The sequence below is a fragment of the Mytilus trossulus genome, unplaced genomic scaffold (genome assembly GCF_036588685.1).
Source record: "Mytilus trossulus isolate FHL-02 unplaced genomic scaffold, PNRI_Mtr1.1.1.hap1 h1tg000050l__unscaffolded, whole genome shotgun sequence".
NCBI classification, from domain to species: Eukaryota; Metazoa; Mollusca; class Bivalvia; order Mytilida; family Mytilidae; genus Mytilus; species Mytilus trossulus.
In genome coordinates, this window is record NW_026963292.1 from 3,772,950 (window position 1) to 3,796,729 (window position 23,780).

The 23,780-nt window shown below is 31.6% G+C and overlaps 2 protein-coding genes across 2 annotated transcripts in view; one reads left to right on the forward strand and one right to left on the reverse strand.

The window, feature by feature from the left end:
• The window catches only part of LOC134699223 (SE-cephalotoxin-like), a 52,527-nt gene extending 42,429 nt beyond the window's left edge, over window positions 1–10,098 (forward strand). The window contains exons 4-5 of the mRNA XM_063560832.1: window positions 2,415–2,579; window positions 7,280–10,098. Of these exons, the coding sequence (XP_063416902.1) occupies window positions 2,415–2,579; window positions 7,280–7,521 (407 nt within the window). The 3' untranslated portion in view covers window positions 7,522–10,098. The remainder of the gene's footprint in view (window positions 1–2,414; window positions 2,580–7,279) is intronic.
• Window positions 10,099–19,849: 9,751 nt separating this feature from the next.
• Window positions 19,850–22,323, reverse strand: LOC134699242 (uncharacterized). The gene is made up of 3 exons (XM_063560851.1): window positions 22,165–22,323; window positions 21,396–21,588; window positions 19,850–20,665 (listed from the first exon to the last, which is right to left on the reverse strand). The coding sequence occupies exons 1-3, from the start codon at window positions 22,294–22,296 to the stop codon at window positions 19,911–19,913; spliced, it is 1,080 nt and encodes a 359-aa protein (XP_063416921.1). The 5' UTR covers window positions 22,297–22,323; the 3' UTR covers window positions 19,850–19,910.
• Window positions 22,324–23,780: the final 1,457 nt, after the last annotated feature.

The window sequence follows — 23,780 nt, forward strand, 5'->3', positions numbered from 1 at the left end:
TGATGTAGATACATGTATTCAAATTTTGACACTTAAATGTATATTGTTTATGATTTTGAAATATCAACAATCTTCTTGGTTTTACTAATCAGATGATCAAAGACTTCTAATCAAGGAGACACAGACTTTGATTTGATATCAATTAGGTCTGATTAATTATAAGTGAAAGATTTATTCACTATATATGCCCCTAGGTTATAAATTATTCTCCATTGACAGTTTTAATAGGTGTAATTAGGGGGATTATCCAAACAAAGGGGTGAATTCATTCATGTTACACCCCGGCTCTATTGTTATACTTCATAGTTTCTATTTTAGAAACACGTGTAAATTGAATAGATCTATTGTTACGAACAACAATGGATTTTGACCACAGGCTGTGACAAGCGGGGTTTCTGGAAACCCCTGCTTCTACATCCCGCAAACAAAGTCCATTGTTATTCGTAACAATAGAAATTGATTATTCTTTAAATAGCATGAACACAAGAAATTACTTACAGTGTTCACTACAAATTGTTTCAAGATATAAAAAAACATTTAAGGAAATTCCAATAGCAAAAAAAAAAATAAGCATTTGTTTTAAATTACAAAAAACCTTCAAAATCCTCCTTTCCTGGAAGTAATATTTTTTTTTATCCCAGTCATATGTTACTATTATAAAAAAAAAAAGGAGGGATTCTAATTCTCGACCTCCCCCCCCCCCCCCGTTATCCAGTGGCCGATCCGGGTTAGGGGTTCCGCGGGTTGGACCAGATTTAAAAGAACAATGTATTTGACTTATTTGAACCCCCGCTCCTTTCTTTTGAGTTGGGAACCCCAGCTGGATCAGCCCCTCTTCCGCAGAAGAGCGAGTTACAAAATATTAAATCTGTATCTTTGTATGCTGAGCGTGGCTGGAAGTCGGGTTTCTATTGCAGACACACTTATCCCTTTGTAGGTCCGAATATGAAGTTTATTCATTCTCGAGTAGTGGGGGATTTCCCCCCCCCCCCCCCCCCCATAAAACCGTAAAATAGAAAATATAGTTATGATTACCTTTATTAAACTGATACAGGTAAGTACTTTGGGTTATAATATTGCCTTTATCTTTTAAATAAGTCTCATCTACCAAATCCCGCTTACTAAGAAATGTCGTCCGTCTCATACCCTTCCATATTGACAACTGCATGACGTATTTTTTGTTTTTAATATGTATACACGATACGGTCAACCTTGACCTGCTGATCCATATTAACCCAAGGATTTATTTGGAATATGCAAAACAGCCTTGACATTGGTAAAACATACTCACTTGTCAAAGTGTGAATGAAGATGACCAAAAAAGGCTACTAGTGGGTTTTCATGTAATAACAAAAAAATCTTATAAATCATGGTTTGATATTGTCAATAAAATATATGCTATCGTTGTTTTTTTTCATTTGATAATCAATGTTAACAATATAGAGTCTAAAAAGGGTGTAAGTTAGTTATACACCTCGGGATACGGCATGTCTGGATATGAAACCCCTACGGCCTCCGGCCGACGGGGTTTCTTATCCAGACATACCTTTCCCTAGGTGTATAACTATTACTTATTATAAATTATAAATTTCCATCTTTTAAATTTTTTTAAATATTTTTTTATTTATATTTTGTTTTTTATTCAGAGGAAGGAAACCTCTCTCATTGCCAAAATTGAATTTTATTCAAATATATGTTATAATAATAAGTAATTATATCAAACTGAAGTCAGTATAACAGAAAAACTTTGCAAACCATTGAGAAAATTAAATGCAATATTAATTAAGAAGCAATTGATGCAATGGTTGCATATGCATGTTCTCATGTTGATCATTACTAAGATTTTTTAAATAGTTTAAACCCTCTAAAAGAGCTTCCATCTAGAAACAACTGTCAAAATAACATTTTATAAACCCTGCTTTTAAAGCTGTTTTTGTAATGTTCTAAATTTCCACCCAAAATAAGTTGAGCAACATAGTTGTGTTTAAACTTTGTTCATTATTTTAAAGCGTGTAATCGACAGTAATCGAAAAGTAATGTAATTACTTTTGATAAAGTAATCAATTGTAATCGATTACATACAAAAATAAGTGTAATCGATTATTAAATGATTGCACAAAAATCCTTCATGTAATCGATTATTAATCGATTACATTTGTCAGTAATCGTGCCCATCCCTGGTAGGTTACATTCATGAAAAGGGAAGGGAATTGTAGTTACTACGTAAGAAACATATCCGATATTATCTGTGAAACATTCATTCCAGAACGATCAGCCAATTCGTGATTGCGTCTGTAAAATTTACAGATAAGCTAATACATGTAATCATTAACGACTTGAATTCCGAATCAACCGAAACAAGTAAATGCACCACTGATATCTTTTATTAATAATATGATCTTATATGTATTCAGGAAACGACAAGATACATAGTCTAACATCAGAAGGACAATCTGTGCTGCGTATTGATTTAGGAGATTTCAAAGGAGATACTGCATATGCAAAATATAGACACTTTTCCATTGGGGACAAATCAAGTATATACAAACTGACCGTCAGTCATTACAGTGGAAATTCAGGTAATTTGTATATTCCAAACGATGTCAATACCTTAAAACTTATAGCACATAGCTTTTTCGTGCACTTTCTTACATTTAATATCAAATATTATGTGGAAATAGCCTTAAAGATTGGCAGTTTTTATAACTTTTTGGTGCAAAATCATTTCATGAAAAACTTACTATAACACTTGTTTCTGGTTAAGGGCTAAAAAGGTACCAGGCTTATAATTTGATACGCCAGACGTGCATTTCGTGTACATAAGACTCACAAGTGACGCTCAGATAAAAGTAGTTAGTAAACCAATTAAGATAAAATTGAAAAGCATTTAGGACCCACAATTTCAAAAAGTTGTACCGACCATGGCGAAGGTTTATCTATGCCTAGGTATAAAATTATTAGAATTTAGAATAATTCATACTTTCGCAAACAGTTACTTTATCAAAATGAACAATGCATAAAATTGATATTCATATCATCACCGATGTGCTTACTAAAGTACAATTTAGTATCATTAGTTTTGACATTGAAAGTTACTTGTTCATGTTAATTACTAAACCTTACTTTTTCCTTAAAATTGTAAAATAGTTTTACCGCAGACATAGTAGGATTTGTCTGTCATTTTAAATCGTAAAATGGAAGAAAACGATCGGTCATGCAAATAATTAAAAAAAAATAATGAAACCGAAAACAATATTTTTGAGAATTTAAAACTTTTTTGAATTGTGTGAGTTAATCTCATTGTCTTATATATTGATAAAATTGTATTCCTTATAAGAGGAGATATGTCTGATTATTTTCTTTAACGGAGATATTAAATAAATTTTGCTGGTTTTCTTTTGTTTTTATACAAAGCAAACACAAAAACTTTTCGGCGATTATATAACAACCAGCTGAACGTTTTAATCATGTTCTCAAATTGTTATATATATCCAACGTTTTGTTTCGTATTAAGTGTGTGGTTTAATGTTTTTGAGTAATTTCAAATTTGAAAAAGGGTCAACGTAAAGATTTGATCAAAATTTTATAAAAATTAAACTGCCAAATTAATAAAAGTCAAGGAATTTGGTAGCATCTTAAGTTAATCGGTCGAACATAGGCACATACACAACAACAAAAACACATTGCATTTTTTGAAAAGGTTTGTTAGCAACAGTGTCTAGGGATCTTACTTTGAAATAACAATCGATAATATATAAGATGTTTTACAAAATGGCTTAGTTACACTGTACACTTCTCGTTTTCACATGTCTGATTAAGGATTTGAATAGTTTTAATTTGCAGAAATCGCTTAGTAAGATATAATGACTTATAGTTCAAAAGAAACCATTAAACTCAAGCATAATTGTAATTTGCTATTCTATATTTAGTAATTTGTAATTATTACTAAATATAGAAAAAGAAGTACAGTAAACAATTGTTACATTTTACATCTACATGAGTTCAGTGTTAAAGAGGCACTGGCTACATGATAATAACACATGGAAAGTTTGTTGTTCAAAGATTTATGAAAGAAAAATATTAAAAATACAATTCGCTTTAAGCAGCCAGTATGGTTCAATTTTGTCAAATCAAGCTAAGAAACATTAATGATGTTTCATTCACTTGTAAATGAATAATACGACCTCATTGACCCGTATTTATTTGAACTTCAATTCCCCCTTTACATAAAGATAATGCATAAAGTGTGCTTGTTCGATCATTTAAAAGAAGAGAATGTCTCACTTGCAAGTGAAACAAAGGCAAATCATTTGATTCGATCCACACACAAATCATTCTTCAATCTTATACAGGTAAAAACGATGATTAAAATATATGTTTATCTATAAATTGAAATTAAACAGACCTTGGAGAAAAGTCCAATTGCACGAGTTCGCATTCTATTGATATCTATAATTGTGTTTATATCGCTTATATTACCATTGAAGGTCATCGGAGGTCGATTCGAAATGAGGCTATATATTATCAAGCCCATACCCTGTAAATTGCTTATTGTACACCTTTTAAAATTGGCATACATGTTTTTGTACAGCCGGTATATTTAACGACCATTCTGTTAAAGAACAAATTCCTGGATATTTTGACAATACTGAGCTACCTCTTATTTGTTATATTTACAAGAAATCTACCCTGAAATTTGTGTTTAATTATAGTCAATTGTGTGAAGATGTTAATATCAGTTTAAATACACCTCCTTCATGTAATTGCAGTGATTCCGAATATATTTATGGACCCATTTCCCATGTTATAACAGGAGATATTAACATCGTTCAAGACCGAGAGTTAAAATCATTCCTCAGTAAAGGACCTACATATCGTCCCCCGTCAACATTTTAAAGAACATTTTACTATGAACAATATTACTATAAACCTATTTCTCGTATCAAACATAAACTAAAAGAACTAGCCAAGGAATTTGTTTTGGTCCAGGCCGATAAAGCTGCTAATAATATTATTATTGTTTGACGTAAATTGATATTGAGGTTCTGAAAAAGGAATTCACCAATTCACCAACATTCCAACTGACTCCATTTTCAGAAATCTGTAACAAACATAAATTTTTAGCCACCGCTTTACAAGCAGAGTCAAATACAATGAAAGTCCCAACTATGTATTGGCTTCCGAAGCTACACAAAACCCCTTACTAATATAGATTTATTTCGTCTTCCAGCCATTGTTCAAATACTAAATTGTCTATTCTTCTTACCAGTACACTTGGTACAATTAAAAACCTTATAATAAATTGTTCAAATAAGGCCTTCGATAATAGTGGAATTAATTACTGTTGGAGTGTCAAGAACTCGTTGGAAGTACTTGATAAATTGCATGCTTATATTGGTGATTGTGAATCTGTTCAAAGTTTTGATTTTTCTACCCTGTATACCAAATTGTCTCACATTCTCATTAAGAAAAAAATCACACACCTAATTCTATGGGGATTCAAAATATCAAAACGTGAATATATATGTTCAAACTCTTTAAGGTCATTTTTTAGTAGCAATAAACGAAAAAAACTATGTTAATTGGACCTGCTTTGATACTATATACTAGTATGCCCTTAAATTTTTACTAGATAACATTTTTTTTCGCTTAAGGGATTCCATATTTCGTCAGATTATCGGAATTCCAATGGGAATTAACTGTACACCACTTATTGCGGACCTCTTTTTGGATTGTTATGAGTTACTTTTTATGACAAAAATAAGCAAAGACCCATCAAAACAACATCTGATAAACAAATTTAATAATACTTTTAGATACTTGGATGATATTTTGACTCTCAATAATGACGACTTCAGTTTGTATATTAATTAAATTTATCCTGCTGAACTTACTTTAAATAAAGCTAATACTAACAATGACCACTGCCCTTTCCTCGATCTTGATATCTATATCACTAACGGAAAGCCTTGTCACCATCTTACGGTGTTTATATATCTCAATTTGCACGATTCGCTCGTGTATGTAACAATGTTTTAAATTTAAACGAGAGAAATTTATGTATTACTGAAAAATTATTACACCAGGGTTTTCGACATCACAAACTAGTCAAAACATTTACTTAATTTTATCATCGGTATAAAGACATCATTCGTAAACATAGCTCAACATGCAGACTTCTTATACGTTCAGGTATTTCACATCCAATTTTTTATGGACATATTCTTTATATAGCACAAATGTGTCAGTATTCACCTCAGAAACTTACAAAACACTTTTGAATAGACTTATTAAGAAGGGATATAATCACGATACTGTTGTCAAGTCATTAAAAATTGCATATTTTGGCGTTAATATTGAGTCACTGATAAGGTCTTTGCGTCGGAACTAAACACTTTTTTTTTCTAAAAACAGTTGTTGGCATGACACGGGTTATGTTCTTCTCATATATGTTATGATGGTATGATACTAAACCCTAACGGGAAGGATTGTGCCTGATGTTCATATGATGAAATCATAATCTTTCAGTCAGTGTAATTGAAGTCTGGAACTGGCATGTCAGTTAACTGCTAGTAGTCTGTTGTCATTTATGTATTATTATCATTTTGTTTATTTTCTTTGGTTACATCTTCTGACATCAGACACGGACTTCTCTTGAACTGAATTTTAATGTGCGTATTGTTATGCGTTTACTTTTCTACATTGGTTAGAGGTATAGGGGGGAGGGTTGAGATCTCACAAACATGTTTAACCCCGCCGCATTTTTGCGCCTGTCCTAAGCCAGGAGCCTCTGGCCTTTGTTAGTCTTGTATAATTTTAATTTTAGTTTCTTGCGTACAATTTGAAAATTAGTATGGCGTTCATTATCACTGAACTAGTATATATTTGTTTAGGGGCCAGCTGAAGGGCGCCTCCGGTTGCGGGAATTTATCGCTACATTGAAGATCTGTTGGTGACCTTCTGCTGTTTTTTTTTATTTTGTCGGGTTGTTGTCTCTTTGACACATTCCCCATTTCCATTCTCAATTTTATTTTAAGGTTATAAATCAGATATGAGAATTTGAGTCAAATCGGTGAACTTTAATTTAACAGCTAGTGAGTGCTCCTTTTTAAGAAATTTCCAACTGATACAATTGACTGTGAAAAAAGGTAAGTATTTTATATTTTAAGTTTTTGGTTTAAAAGGAGCTAAATAGTAGATGCATTAATTTGTCATTGTCTAAATCTCATGTGCAGCTAAACATATATATATATGTGTGTTTTTTTTTAATTAAATTAAGGTGACAGCTTGTCCCAGCATAACGGTATGATGTTCACTACAAAGGATAACGACAATGACAGGTTTTCCGGAAATTGTGCAACCGCATATAAAGGAGGTTGGTGGTATAATGATTGTTATCATTGTAATTTAAATGGTCAGTTTGGAGAAAAGGGAGGACCCGGAATATCTTGGTACTACTGGAAAAAACAATTAGGTAGTTTGAAGACATCAACAATGATGATACGGAAGAGAACATTGTAGAATTATTTCACTGTCAACAAATATTTCTATTTTTTTTTTATGTATTTGAAGAAATTAATGCTCTGTATTTGTGCGATATGTGTCGAAAAAATTGTACATTGGTTGGTTTTGTTTTGTAATTTCACATCCTGGCACAGTAACTCTGGACAAATAGAGAATGTGTAGTCTGTGAATCAGACATGAGGGAAGTTGTAATAATTATTGTAATCATTAATTACATGTAATTGAAAACAGTTTTTCAAGTAATCATCAATCAGTCAATCATCTTTTTACCTATAATTTAGTTTAATCGACTACTGTTCAAAATACCCTGTTATTCTAAAAACTTTTTGATTACATTTGATTACAAAAAAAATCTGAATCAGTGTTTACTGTTTATAAAATGTTATGTATTAAATGAATCTATTTGTCAATTACATTTTTGTTTACATAGTTCCCATTCTTTTAATCATATACATTTACTTTTTTACTTCAGTGTAAATAAAATGATAAAGTGTGAAAAGTTGTCATTAGCCTAAGTAAAAGATATTTTGCATATATTCTCCATTTAAGGTGGTATGGGAGTCTAAAATAAAAATTATAGAATTTGTTCATACTTTGCCAAAATGAAGTATCTATTGATACATGTTCAAAAATATTATAAAAATGATAGGTCACCGCGCATTTTCTCAAGCTACAGGTTGCGACAAAATGACAGATTTTGTATGGATTATACAGGAAAAAACACAATTTTTTTAATAGAAACTAAACAAAATGATAGAAATGTAAAATAAATTAGGAAAAGATAGCTTTCAGACAATGCTTTGAGAATATCAAAAGAAAAGATAGGGTCGCCGTACGTTTTTTCCTGTTAAAAGACAAATTAGGAAAATTCCATGTATAGTCCTTTAGAAAATGCACTGTTTTAGAGTTATCTCCCCTTAAAATGCCAATTTGAAAATATTTAAAAAAAAAACCAAAAATAATCAACACTTGTAACAATATTAATATTTATAAGTTATGTTCTTATAAATTGGTTCTTTTAAATGAAAATTTACATTAAATATCTGCATTCCCGCATCAAATTTTGCTAACTGAATAGAAAATACGGACCTTAGATTCTCTGTTTTTTACAATCAAAGAGGGCGAAGACACCTATACCTCCTTAAAGAGTAACAAGCGTATATTTGATAGCAACTGTTAAATAAAAGTAATACTCTTCCTTAACCCCTTAGTCATAATCCTTTGTTAATTTTGTTATAAATATTGTTGCCTTTGAAATGGCAGACGTAGGAGACCTATGAAGGTGTGTATGTATTGCATTTACAGAGCTGTAAGGCAATACATACATGATATATGATAAATCAGACATGTGAACATTTAACTAGTTAGCACATAAAAATTAAAAGTGTGACAAATATGTTGTTTAAAATAAACAAATTGTGGTATATAAAATGCAATGACAACAGATTTTTAATAATTTTTATTTTGTCAAGGATTTCAATAACAATAATATAACACTTTGACATATGTTATGCGGGATGACGGGAAGAAGTACAAGCCACGACAGATGGATATTATCAAAATAGATTCAACAGTAATTTTTTAAAAAGGAATATTCACAAAGACAAAACTTAAGATAAAGAGTTTATTATTAAATATTATTCAGATGATGTATTATTTGTTAAGTTTATACGGAATACGATTGTATAAGAATGGCCTAATTGATTATATAGTAAACGTGCAAGTGGTTGTACAGTCAATAACATATCCAACATCAATATAAGGAATTGCTTTGAACGTCTACTCATTTATTAGCTTTTAAACATTGATACAAGGAAGACTATATATTAGGAAAAAGACATCTGAACTTTTATGTAGCAATGACCATATTATACAGGATCAAAACTAAAGAACGTAAATCATTTGATTAGTAACACCTTTTTAGTTTAGAAAGTCTTTTGTTTTGAAATTTTCATTGTCGCAAATAGAAAATAACCCAAAACAGTATCAATTGATTTGCTAGCTGTCAATGTCAAATGCAACGCCCGTCTAGTTGGACATAAACAAAAGATCGACAGAAAGAAACACTCACACAAATTCGGTATAACAGTGATGGTATAATTCTTTCTGCTTAAATTAATAAATTTATATATCATAATCTGTCTATCGAATTAACTGCTCTTCTGACATTCTTTGGATCAATCACGATGACATAATGCACCTATTGCATATTTTAATCGGTATAATTGTTTAGGGTTTACATAATATCAGTAAGAATTTCTCGTTTACATAAGATAAACGATCTATGTTAAAATGTTTTGAATTATTTCCGTGTTTTATATCTTCATCATTACATGTATTATTACTGTGTCTATTATGTTTTTTAATCAATATGGTTGACATACTTATTAGTAATAACATTTATACCATAAATATTGATTTTGTATATATTGTTCCTGAAATTATATCTGCCGGATAAACTATGAACACTTTTTATTGGTGGCAACTGTCATCAAGTAATTAAACACTTGTCAACATGTGTATTCTCGCCAAAAAAAAACAATTAAGTTATTGTGAGTTTTCTGTTATTTTATCTGTTAGAGAATGTTTTAACAATGCATTTAAATTGTCAATTAAAACATTCATTCTTTTTTTTTGTATATAATAAACGAAATTCGCTTTTAAAATCTTTTTTTAGTCTTTCAGACAATGTACCTAAAACACCAATGTCATCCATATATACATGTTTTTTTATTTGGTCGGGTTGTTGTCTCTTTGACACATTCACAATTTCCATTCTCAATTTTATGGAATAAATCATAATAAAACATTCACATCGAACATGAGAAGTCTTTTCGTATCAAGCAAATATGAATTGGTAGGATTTTTGAATAATTTTCTTGTTTCTTCCTGTTTATATAATCTGGACTGTACTTGAGTCAGGTTTTCATGGTTCTGAACCGTACTCGACATAAGTTTGAAACATTATCAATTTAAGTCTCTAATCTATTTGATCAGTAATGACTTTTACCAAACCAGAACAACAACAATAACCTAAAAATATATATCAATTAAATATATTTAGGGTAACGGTAAACAAACATATTTATGAATTATAAATAAATGTGGTACAGTTTTGTTGCGAATAAATTGCCATTTTATCAATTATAACATATTCAAAAAAAAATATTCTAAAAATTTAATTCCTTTTATACGGCCTTTTGAAACATAACAGGATGTGTTAAATGATTGACAATGACACAACTGACAACACTAGTTTATTCTGAAGAGATCATTCGTTTTTTGTTAAACGTTTTTTACGATATTTAATTAATCTCTTGTATCCACAATTACATTTAAGAGAAGAAAAGATGCTTTTATGTCTACATAACTGTGTAAAAATAAATATATAAAGAAGATCTTGTATGATTGCCATAAGACAAATCTCAAAAAGAGACCAAATGACACAGAAATTAACAACTACATATCACCGTTAGGCGATCAACAATGAGCAATGTCCATAGCACAATGTAAGCTATGAAAGGCCACGAAATGACACTGTGAAAAACATTCAAACAAGAAAACTAACGGCCTAATTTATGTACAAAAAGGGAGAAAAACAAACATGTGAGACATAAAAAAACGATACCAACTGAATTACAGGTTCCTGACTTTGAACGGACACGCACATGCAGAATGTGACGGGGTGAAACATGTTAGTGGGATCACAACTCCCCCCCCCCCCAACCCCATAACATAGGACAGTGGTGTAACAGTACAACTAAAGAACGAACTTTAAGAGATATAGCATATACTCAAATGTGTTCGATATATAATGAATATCTAATGATAAATTTAATACAATGATGGTGATGAATGTGATGAATGTGATGTTTTGATAGGTACAATGACCCAAATCGATTCTTAAACTGTACGTTGTCCTTCTATTGTTCTCGTCAGTATAATAGCTGTCATGTTGCTAGCATAAACGATCTTTATTCATATATAGTTGACACAGGGAATTGATTATGTTGGTGCTTTTATAAATAAAATCATATAACAGCATCAAAACATAAAAAATATGACTTATGAAAAAGAAGATTTAACCAAAGATCATTCTTAATGATTGAAGCGTTTGTTGTATAAAATAACACCAGATACCTTAAACATACATAACACTACATTGGAATTATACTGCATCTTTGGAATTTGTTCTGATACAAATAACAGATGATCATGAACTCTATAAAAACTCTTAAAATATCAAAGGTGAACAAATCACCTGCATATACATAAAAAATTCTTTCAAGTCTGTCATGTGTTTTTTGTTTTATTCAAAATTCCGACTTTACATCTATGCGTCGGAAAAAAATATGTTCTGTCAATTACCTCACAAAACGTATGTACATCAATTTAAAATCAACACTCAATATTGTATTGCATAAAGAAAATCTTAACAGAAACTTGAAGAAAGTATTAATTAAAAAGGAAAGTACCATTCGGTAACATAATAATAGAAATGTGCGTAGCCTACAATTGGTTCAACTACTCAAAAGCATTTTACATAAGCTAGAAAGATTACACACGTATAAAGTGAGGTGAAGAAACCAAATGCTACTGCAAATATACCATTCATGAAAATATAAACTATTCTTTAATATACAAACTGAAGAATAAAGGTAATCATTGAATAATCTTTTAAACACAAGACCGATTATAGTTAACGATATAGAAAGTGATAAGATGGTATGGATGGGCGAACAATAATTGTAGTAGTTATACAGTACAACAATTTATTGATAAAAGTCTAGGAAAGGACCCACAAAATTTGTAATTTTATTGCATAAAAAAAATCTTTTTTTTTTTTTCACTTCTTGATATTGATATTTTTGTTTTTGTAATTGTATCTCTCATGAAAAGGTAAATGCAACTTTAGAAGTTATTATCACGGAACATCTGTACATATTAGTTGACGTTGTACATGTTGTAGTGTTTGGGAGTAATCAAAAGTGTCAGACAAAACTAACACACAGCATTGGTGAGGTTTTTTTTTCTAAAAAAAGAAATGTTAAAAGTTTTTGACTAGACAAATACGATTAATATATAAACTGACATTAACAACTACTTCGTCATTCTCAATAATGCATAACCAACTCAACACAACCTAAAATTTTCTGACATACATGCAGAACTGAAATACGGGTATTCCTGGAAGTTTGGTTTAATCTCATTATATAGTTTACTTCACTAAATTAACGATTACGTAAAGTAAGTTACACTCATTTTCTTGAACATTGGCTGTTAATGATCAATGATTTTCTTTACTGTTGAATATTTAAATACATTTATATTCAACGAAAAGCTTCCGCATAACCCCCTAGTTTTTGGTTGGGTTCGTGTTGTTTATTCTTTAGTTTTCTATGGTGTGTCATGTGTACTACTGTTTGTGTGTTTGTCTTTTTCATTTTTAGCCATGGCGTTGTCAGTTTGTTTGAGATTTATGAGCTTGACTGTCCCTTTGGTATCTTTCGTCTCTCTTTTATTGTGAATATAAATAGAATATGTATTGATTTTCGAGTTTTAGTTAATTTCATGTACCTGAACGAATATCGACGGTACAATACAGAAATTGGACAAATATTCCATAGAAACATATGTATGTGACATATAAACATTAGCTTGTACTGCATTGCAGGTTATGGTATTCGTACATACCAATTTTAAACAAATTAAGTCGTCTAGCAGGCCTCCAATTTTTTTTTGGAAAATTTAGTGATTACCCAAAGAACCGGTTTGGCCACAACAAAACAATTTCAAGTTTATTTACAATTTAAACATGGTGTATGTGTTAAGTATGTTTAATATTTCCCATTTCCAATCTCAATTTGAATGTTCCCATAGTTAAGGATTTTATTTGTTATAGGTTGATTATACAGGCAAAGTTTAGATGTTTATGAAGTGTCCCATATTTTGACTTTAGTAGAACCTTATATGTTAATTATGTTGTAAGGAGTAAAGAAATATCTTTTACAACATAAATAGATTTAACAAAAATTCGGTATGACTGCCAATGAGACAACTCAAGAGACCAAATGACAAAGAAATAAACAACTACTGTGGATTCATTTATTTTCGTGGGTACCAATTTTCATGAATTAAAGAAAACTTACATGTTCGTGGATATTTGATTTCGTGGTTTTGTCGTAGTCGCCATACAAGATATAGAAAAATTTTCATTCGTTGAACATTTAATTTCGTGGTTTTCCTTGACTCACGAAATCCACAAAAATTGGTATCCAACGAATATTAATGAATCCACAGTATACGTCATCGTACGGCCTTCAACAATGGGAAATCCCATACTGCATAATCAGCTTTAATAGAGGGAAATCGGTGGCCTTATCGTCTAAGTAGTTATTACTCGACTCCAATCTTAATTGACTAGGATTGTTTTCCTATTGAAGGTCGGTAGTTTTCTTCGGGCACTCCGGCTTCCTCCATCAATATAACAAACCGCCACGAAATAGCCAAAAAGCGGTGCTTCAAAGTGGCGTTCAAACACCAAGAATCTAATCAAATTAGCTATACTATACTACGAAAGGACAAATGTAAATGATTCAAACGAAAAAACAAACGGCCTAATTAATGTACAAAAAATTAACAGAAAACAAAAGTGTAACACTGCAACAAACGAAAACCACTGAATTAAAGGCTTTAGGTTATAAGAATACAAATGCATTATATGCCATTTGTTTGATTTTTAAAAACCACTATGAAACAACTGTATGTTTATTTCTTCTAAGGTCAATATGACATTCACAAAATAACTGCATGACATTTTTTGAAAATTTATCAACTGATCAGCAGTTTTACTTTCTCATGAAATTTTGGCAACGATATGTATCATCATGAAGTACCTGTATGATTAATGATGTTATATCTGATATTAGTGTGAATTGTGGTTGCTGTTGCTAAATACTTTTAAACAACTGACAAAGATAAAGAACAGCAACAGAAGCATTGTGTTGTAAATACATTCTTGTTTTCAAGTTTTTCCTGATAATAATGTAATCTCGTGTACACCAATTTACAATGATTTAAACTTTAGTATTGTGTTACATTATAGTCACTATGAAATATACATTGTATTCTAGCAATATGCAGATATTCATTGTCATCAGTTGTTTGTGGAGTCTGATGGGATGCTTTGTCTTTGGAGAAGAAATATCTTTAAGGGGAAAATGGAAGAGTCAAATCAAAGTTGGGTTCGCTGATGGGAAGCATCTTGTTGATATATTTAGCACCGAGCCGAAGTCAAATGTGTTTAATCAAATCAACTTGATGACAAATTTTATAGGTACCGTCGATAGCCTTGCTTCGTTCATACAGGAGTTCAATCCTAAAACAGAACACAAAATGTTTAAAGAATTGAAAAAGACATTCACAGATATCAACAGTAAACTTGAGTTATCAACTGACAGGGGGTTTGGTAGAGATTAAAGAGAAATTTACTTCGAACTCAGAAACATTGAATTTAGTTTCTTAATTCTTAATCGGTTCCTGGAGAAACTGGAAGAGTTAAAATGTACAAAACAAGATGAATGTGAGGCAGGCTTGCAGTGGACTATCAAGTTGTTCAAGAACGATTTTGACATTGTAGATAACTATAGGCACATCTTAATGGCAACTTTAAATGGAACTCGGTTTTCAAAGATGTCGTTACTCCAGCAAGTGAAGGGAACATCAGGTTGCAATGAAAAGACAATTCTGAAGTTTGGCGCGAATTTACTTTTAAAACTTTTTAAAGCTGATCAAATCATGGTTGTGTATGGTAAGCTATCAAAAACGAACACTAATTCCATATCAGAGATACGTAGTTGGACATGTATGAATTCAGAACGGCCTTACTAGGAGTTGTGCAAGAATGTTCTTCAAAGAAGGTTTGCAAAGCTAAATGCCAAAATGGCAAATGTGTTCACCTTTTAATGGAAAACCGTGATTTGTGTTGTTGTCCGCAGTACTATGATGGAATAAACTGTCAAATACATAATCAAGTTTTCTTAGCAATGGATACAGTAGCAGTGATGTCAACTTTAAATCAAGTCCCCAAGGCAGACGATATCATTGATCTAAAATTAGCAACCAATTTGATAATTGCATCCATGAAGTGTATTCCGTTTGCATATGAAACTATTCAAAAAGTAAACACTGAAGCTATACAGACACATGTGTTAACAACTTCTGATCTCGGACCATTTTATAATACATATCTTAGCATGAACTACCTGATTACAAGTGCGAGAACGATAATAACATGTGATAAAATAGTAACACACGAATACAAGAAGTCGAAGTAATCGCGAATTGCGTTTCATTTGCAAAAAATATTGTACAAAATATACTCATACGTCAGTAATCGACGTGATGAAGATACATTCCAGCCAGAGTAGTTGCTTGCTAGAGTTATCAAACGCATTAAAAATGAGGCTTGCACATTAGATTTCAAAAGAAAGATGGACAGCATTTGGAGACAATTTCATGTTGCGCAGGCAAATGGGTTTTCTATATTGTTGCAGGTTCGCCATGCTTTATACCCACATTCTCCTAAGGTTCTTAGCTTATTTGAACAGCGCGTAAAAGATCAAATCCAGTTTTCAACGAATCCACTTGTAGTGCAGAAATAACCCATTCTACAAATGTTCATTGTGATCAATTCCATCTAATGAAGGATCTGAACATTGAAAATATGGGCATGAAAGGGTATACACGGAAAGGTACTCGCTTTATCAGATGCAACAATATAACATCTGATTGTTTACCCTGCAATTGTTACACTACAGGATCAGAATCACTTATATGTAATCCAGAAACTGGGCAGTGCAAGTGTAGAGAAAATTTTCTTGGAAAGAATTGTGATATTACAATAAAGCAAGACTGTAAATGGAGTGACTTGGCATCCTGGTCTGTCTGTAGCAATGCATGTGGCATGGGAGGGAAACAAACACGCTCCAGACACATACAATTACATCAAAAGGGAAGTGGAAAGAAATGTCAAGGTGAAAAGGTGGAGAACAGAACATGTTTCAACCGATGTTGTAATGGTACATTTGAGTGTAAAAACAGTTCAAAATGTTTCATGGGAATTAAATGCCAACCTTGTAACTGTGACCACATAAGATCAATCTCCGGCATATGTCAACCTATTAATGGTGCCTGTCCATGTAAACCAAAATATTACGGAAGGCGCTGCCAAGGTATTTATAGAAAGTAGACGTTTTATTTGCCTGTGTTTTTTTGTAAAAACTTCATTACTGTGATGCACTATTAAATACTAGAATCAATTTTAATAGATTTTACAGTATTTGTCTGGTAATGTGAATGTTTGTTTAAACATTGTTAGGCTAAAGACTATTATGATTTTGACCGACACTTCAGAACCATTTTCGTTCGAAGCAAAAGACATGTTAGAAGGAAAATCATTTAAAATTTCGAAAGCGTTCGAGAATAGCGTAAACCTAGTATACTTGTAGACAAGCTTCTCATTCGAATATAAAACTTAAATACTGCCTGATCTGTTAACATGTAGTGTTTTGGGGGGCTGAGGGGGATGTGTAAATTATTTGCGATGCCGGGATGGTGTGTTTACTAGTTGATTTTACTGATGTGTATCGATCTGATGAATTCAGCAATGGTCAACTGAATTTTGTAGTTTAATTTAATTTGTAATGTGACATCACTATCCCAGGAAAGAGGCTGTTATGGCGCCAGTAAACTTGTACATGTTGTATAACCCAACCGTAATCTGCAAATGCTCTCTCAAAATTATAGACTATAATGATTGGTTGTTGTATAGTGCTGTTTCTAATTTTAGTTTTCGTTTATGTTTTGCAGACTTTCCTCTTGTCTTGTGTCGTTAAACCTCTGTTCAATATGATTTTAAAGAGATGATTAGCTAATTCAAATACCTTCAACATGTTCAACTCTGGCATAATTTTATTGGGAATAATACTACATTCCTCATTTTCATACCTATACTATGAATCATTTGAATAATTTAAAGGCACCAATAGAATGCTACCACTAAATTCTACTTAGTGTTCTCGAAATATTTAAGGTAAAGTATTAAAAAAATGGCTCTTTGTCAAACGATAAATTTTGTGAACTGCAAACCAGATTTCAAAAGACATAAATGTCACATATCGTAAAACGTTATGCTAACGTTAAATAGATGATTTAAATAAGAATTTGTATGTAGATAAAGTACATTCGAATTATATTGTGTTGTCTAAATATGAACAAATAATAAGTTTAATTTTAGCAATACTCTTAAATACGCTTCTTTCAAAAATGAAAATAGAATGACATCAATTGACGTACAAAAATCTTTTGATGCAGACTAGTATCTGCTTCATAATTGAAATGCTTTACTTGTGATTTGACGTTTTTTAAGAATTTTACGATTTCATGACATGGCTGTTTAATGTTTTGCTGATGATCAGCCCACATCAAAGATAACAATTGTCAATTTTTACATAGTGTGCTAGTGACCTAAAACGATATATAAGCGGTCAGTTAAGGTGTCCGAGCAAAGTCACTAGTACACTTTGTAACGAATTTATCTTTCCGATTTTTAACTTGTGGTATTTAGACTATTGGCCTATCAAAATAATCAATATAAAAAAGAAAGTGTGATAGGATTGTCAATAAGACTTTCCACAAGAAACTAATATAACACAGAAGTTAACAACTATAGTTCAGCGCACGACCTTTTTCAACTGGATTACCTCATCAGATGGATACAAATACAAACACTACACAGAATGGTAGTGGCTGGATACTTGTACATCCTAAACATAAAAAGACACCAGGTACATATATGAGAATACTCGCAGTTACTGACAGCTTTTTCAAAGTCACTAACAATTAATTTAAAAAAATCATGCATCTACGACTGAAAAATCAATCAGTACACATCCAACATCCAAGTGCTTTAGTGTAAAGAGGTCATGAACAGTCAGAGAAAGATATGACTTAGTGCAATGCCAAGATACCAAGATACAGGTATCGGCAAATTGTAGATCCATGAATGTGTATATTATGTATACAACAATACCTTTTAGTTTGCTTTTAATTTACTGGTAAAAAAATCAATATTAATACTAACAAGAATGTGTCCATAGTACACACATGCCCCACTCGCAATATAACTTTCCATGTTCAGTGTACCGTGAAATTGGGATCAATACTTTAATTTGGTTTAAAATTAGAAAGATCGTATCATTGGAATTCGAAACATGTGTACTAAGTTTCAAGTTGATTGGACTGCAATTCATCAAAAACTACCTTGACCAAAAGCTTTATCCTGAAACCGGACGAACGGACGCACGGACAAACGAACACAGACGGACGAACGAACGGGCTAACAGACGAACGGACAGAAAACATAACGCCCCTCTTCTTACGTAGGTGGGGCATGATAAAAATTATCTTCAATGATATAATTACAGTGTTGAACTGGTAACCTTTTATGATGAGTTTATGCAAAGGCTCGATAAGTTTGCCAGGATCGTTTCTATATTTCTGGGCACGGTAGATAATATTTCCGTAAAAATGAGGATGTACTATCCCGTTTGAAATAAGTTTTCAAACTTTAAAAACCAAATATGTATATCTAGGAAAAAATTTAATAAAGGTTTTTAGTAATTTGTGGTAACGAATTCCAAGGCTTAATAATTTACTAGTAATACATAGATTATATACGTTCGTTTAAATTAAAAACGTCACAACAGACACGGGAATAGCGACCAAGTTGTGAAATAGAAACACCGTAAGATGGTGTCATAGGAACATAACCATCCAAAAAATACCAGAAACGAAAAAACCTCTCTTTTGTCGTAATTTTTAGCGTGGAGTTTTCCGTGTATAACTGACATATCTAAATCTAGGAAAAGAAGTAAATACCGTTAAAATTTGGTTTATCTAAAGTAAATTCTTTTGGGTAAATTTGAGTAGTATATTGAGAAAATTCTCGATTATTTAACGAAAAAATATTATACAATTATAGCCTTTGTATGAGGTCGATACGAGGTTATATCGACCCAAGAGAAGCATATCGACTGAGGACGAAGTCCGATGTCGATATGCTTCTCTTGGTCGATATAACCTCGTATCGACCTCAAACAAAGGCTACAATTGTTATATTATTAATCAAGAACTATTGTATGAACAATATATTGTTTTGCATGTCTTCAAACCCATTATGACTGTAAAATTTTCAAATGTTCATACGTTATAACAGAATCACAACAATCAATATATAGATGTTTGCTTGTTTAATTGAAACAATATATAACAATTAACAGATAAAGTAACATGAAATTTACAACAAAAAGATTGTGTATATGAAGCTATACCTTTGCAGGGTTGTTCACATATGGGTGAACATTGTAATTTATATTAACAGTTACATTGTTACAGTTATTAAGAAATGGCATTCTCATATCTGGTTGTGGTAGGTTTAAAAAATTTTGATTTGTCTTCAATGTCTCGGGTTTCATTATATTTGTATTTGAGGGACCATTACCAATTTCTGTAAGAATTTCATCCAATTGGTTATTAGGCAAAATGTCATTCATAACAGTTTCATTCTGTGAGTTTGATAAAAGCTCTAAATCAAAATTTGCATCACTCAATTCAACAGGAATATTTTCCACCCCTTCATTGGCTTCAACTGTAATTGTACTTTGAGACAAGCAAAGAAAATCTATATTAGATATACATGATTTCTTTCCACATGTTTTTGAGCTTAAAATTTCCGACATATGCCGTTTCTTTTTTTCACAAGTTTTTCCAGAGTAAGTTTTTAGAGATGTTTCTGACTTGTGTCCCGTAACTGTCATTATATGTCTGCTTGGAATATCCGCTTCGTCAAGAAGATGAACAGTTGTTGCTCGGCAGGAATGATTGGTATATATGTGAGAAAGATTTGCCATTTTGCTAATTTCATTCATGAATTGGCCAAGTCTATTATGACCTAGAGGTATATTGTCATAATACACTCCTTCTTTAGGGTATGATCTTGCTTGTTGAAATAATTTTACACATTTAGGATTCAACCTCCTGATATACTTCACAAAAGACTTCACTGGACATCTTTCACCATCTGAAAAAAGCATGTTAAACATTTCTAAATAAAAATACTCCAGATAAAAGTCTTCTGCATTCAAATAAGTTTTTTTTTATATGATCATAGATTTTATACAATAATTTCTATTTTGTTTTTCGTATATTATCCCATGCATATATTCATTGATATTTTGACATATATACATTGTAAATATCACATTTTCCTATTAATGTTTGATTGTAATATGAAAAAATGGCAAAATAATATTATAAAAATGTCTGCCACTGTGGTTCAAAACACTTGATAAAAAAAAATATGGGATATGTAGCTTTATCATATATATATATTTTATATATATTTAGTACAAAATACAGCTATTTTGTATATCTAATATAAAAGGTTCGTTTTTCCAGTCTGTATCACCTACCCTGTATTGCATACCCCGTATCGCATAGCTAAACCATGTATTATTCTCTATATACTGGTTGATATTTTTTTACTCACTAATGGTTATTATGAAATGAATGATTTATATTTGTATGAGTTTTAATCAGTTCAATAAATAGTGTGGTTCTGATAACTTAATAAAAAAGGTAGGTCAGTCCATTTGTTTTATTTTTAAAAATGCAATAGTTTTATATAGATTGCATCTTTAATATGCATAACATAACTTCTTATAAGTATATATTAAATCACTGCCAAAAAAAAAATTAAGGGTAGTTACTTTGTAGGTCAATATGTACATGTATATATAGATAACAGTTACCTGTAATTTCATACATTCGTCCATCTGAGGATAATTCACTGTCTGACTGGTGGTTTTTTGTTTGCTCATCAATTACTTTGTAGACATACAATTTGTCATCTGCACCACGTTTAACTGCAAAATGCTTTCTTGTAAGACTTGACAGGTTTTCCCTCCCTCTACGACCAAAGTGCAGCATGATGTCAACAAATACCTAAAGCATAGAAGAAATTTTAATTGAAGTGGACAGTATGCACACAATTAGATAGATACTAAAAACAAACACAATTTTCAATAGTATATGCAAATAACTAGCCATTTTCACTATGAACAGAAGATAAATATTTTATTGACATTGAATAATATTTGTATTTAATTTTGTAATACATCTAATTGTCGCACTGACGTGCTGTTCTTTTTTATAGATTGTTATAGATGATTGTGAAAATTTTCGTCTTTAATATTAATATGCATGCGCAATATTAAGCATGTACAAATGTACATGAATAGGTCCATATATACGCATGGAACACCTATATACATTGTATAGGAGGATTTTTTTTGTATACAACCTCCTTTGTAGCAAAGTCATCCTTTAAAATTCACAATATGTTTATTTTTACACTGATAAGGCTTTATGCATGGAATTAAAAAAATGTGTCATACATTGAAGACCTGTTAGTGACCTTCTGCTGTTGTTTTTTATTTGGTCGGGTTGTTGTCTCTTTGACACATTCCCATTTCCATTCTCAATTTTATTAATTTTACATGTATGTGGTATGAAAATTACCTTATACTGCAAAAGCTGTGCATCCTCCAGATTTTTACAAAAATACGAGTACATCTTCTCAATATCACTCTCTTCTATGGACGGGTGATGTTCTATAGCAGCTAGCCCAAGGCGCTTGAATTCCTTTGTCATACCCTTGAAGGATTTACAGGACTTTTTGAATATGCAATTGCAAATGTCTATGTCCCTACATTTCTGTAAGTGTCTGTTTAGACCTTGTCTATAGGCTTGCATTGTTGTCTTTTTATAATGTTTACCCTCTTTGTTTCTCATTTCCAAATTAAACGATGCCAATGATTCGTCCATTTGCTCTAAAGTGTACTGTTCGAATTCTATCGGCTTACTTTTCTCGGTCAAATATTCCCTGAATAGTTTAACTGCTGTGGTGTTCTGCCTTTTTGTGTTTTTTGTTTCTATATTTTCCATTATATTATCCCTATCGTCTTGTCCCAGGGACGCGAATCTACCTTCAGCCATCTGTTCCGCCATGATCGTCTGCAACTACTACAACAGTCTAGACAGGAAGTCGTTTTGATTGGCCGAGAAGAACATGTGACGATAATTGGTTTTTTTTAAATGTATTTTTAGTAACATGCTGTATGCTCTGTGCAATATGCTGTTTCTGACCTACGAAACGCTAAATATAGCAGAATTACCGTGCAGCCTGAGTAAATACAAATGAACATGTGACCAAGTCTTAACGAATCACAAATTGCTAAAATTATACGATTAATAATATTATCAAAATAGCGGTTAGTGTTGTTGAATTTATCGATTAAATGCAATTTAAACGGGTCTTTTCTGTGTTTGAAATTGAAAATGGAAATGGGGAATGTGTCATAAACTCGGATTCATAACAATACAAAGACAACTCTGCTATCGAAGAGACGCAATTAGTGCCCATTGGAATACCTAAAACCTGTTGATAAACTTTGTTGCCGAAACATATATAAATATTATGACGGAAAAAATTAATAGCTGCAATCATCTCATCAGACCTCTAGTAAGTCTTCAATAACGTTAATAATAATAACCTACTTCCCTTGGTCTATACAAAAACAAATGTCATTAATAACAACTTGTTAGCTTTAAATGTGTTTTATGATTTTATTTTAATCGTTCATCACCAATTTCTTCGTATGTTGAAACCTTTCAAACTTTTCCTCAAAACAGTGTTGTTTTTATAAAGAGACGTAACACTGCTTCTAACCATATATTGAAATTAGGCCCACCTCCTCCTCTTATATGGAATAAACACGGTCTGAACGCAGTTGCTTTTAACAAATCATGTTAATAGAAATGTATATGAGGCAAGATCAAACGCCATATATTGCAAAATGTAACAATTACAAATATATCCAATTCTTAAAAAAATATTCATAACTATTGATTTTTATTCTTTTATTTTAAACTTAGAATTGAAACAAAAGGATTGCTCGGGATTAGTCAAGAAGTTACATCCGAGTGGTGTTTATAAGATCTTCCCGGATAGTGGTCCTGGCTTTAAAGTTTTTTGTGACATGGACACTGATGGCGGTTATTGGACTGTAAGTTTTTAGAACTTCAAAAATGTACAAAAATGTTTTTATAATTCCATATTTCATAAGTAGGCACAA

Bases quoted from the DNA above. Each gene is read 5' to 3' on its own strand.
- LOC134699242 (XM_063560851.1), bottom strand. From the start codon at position 22,296: ATGACAAAGGAATTCAAGCGCCTTGGGCTAGCTGCTATAGAACATCAC. The intron at 21,589-22,164 runs GTAATTTTCATA...TCTATGCTTTAG, and splicing joins CACAGCTTTTGCAGTATAAG to GTATTTGTTGACATCATGCT. The intron at 20,666-21,395 runs GTAACTGTTATC...TGCTTTTTTCAG, and splicing joins ACGAATGTATGAAATTACAG to ATGGTGAAAGATGTCCAGTG.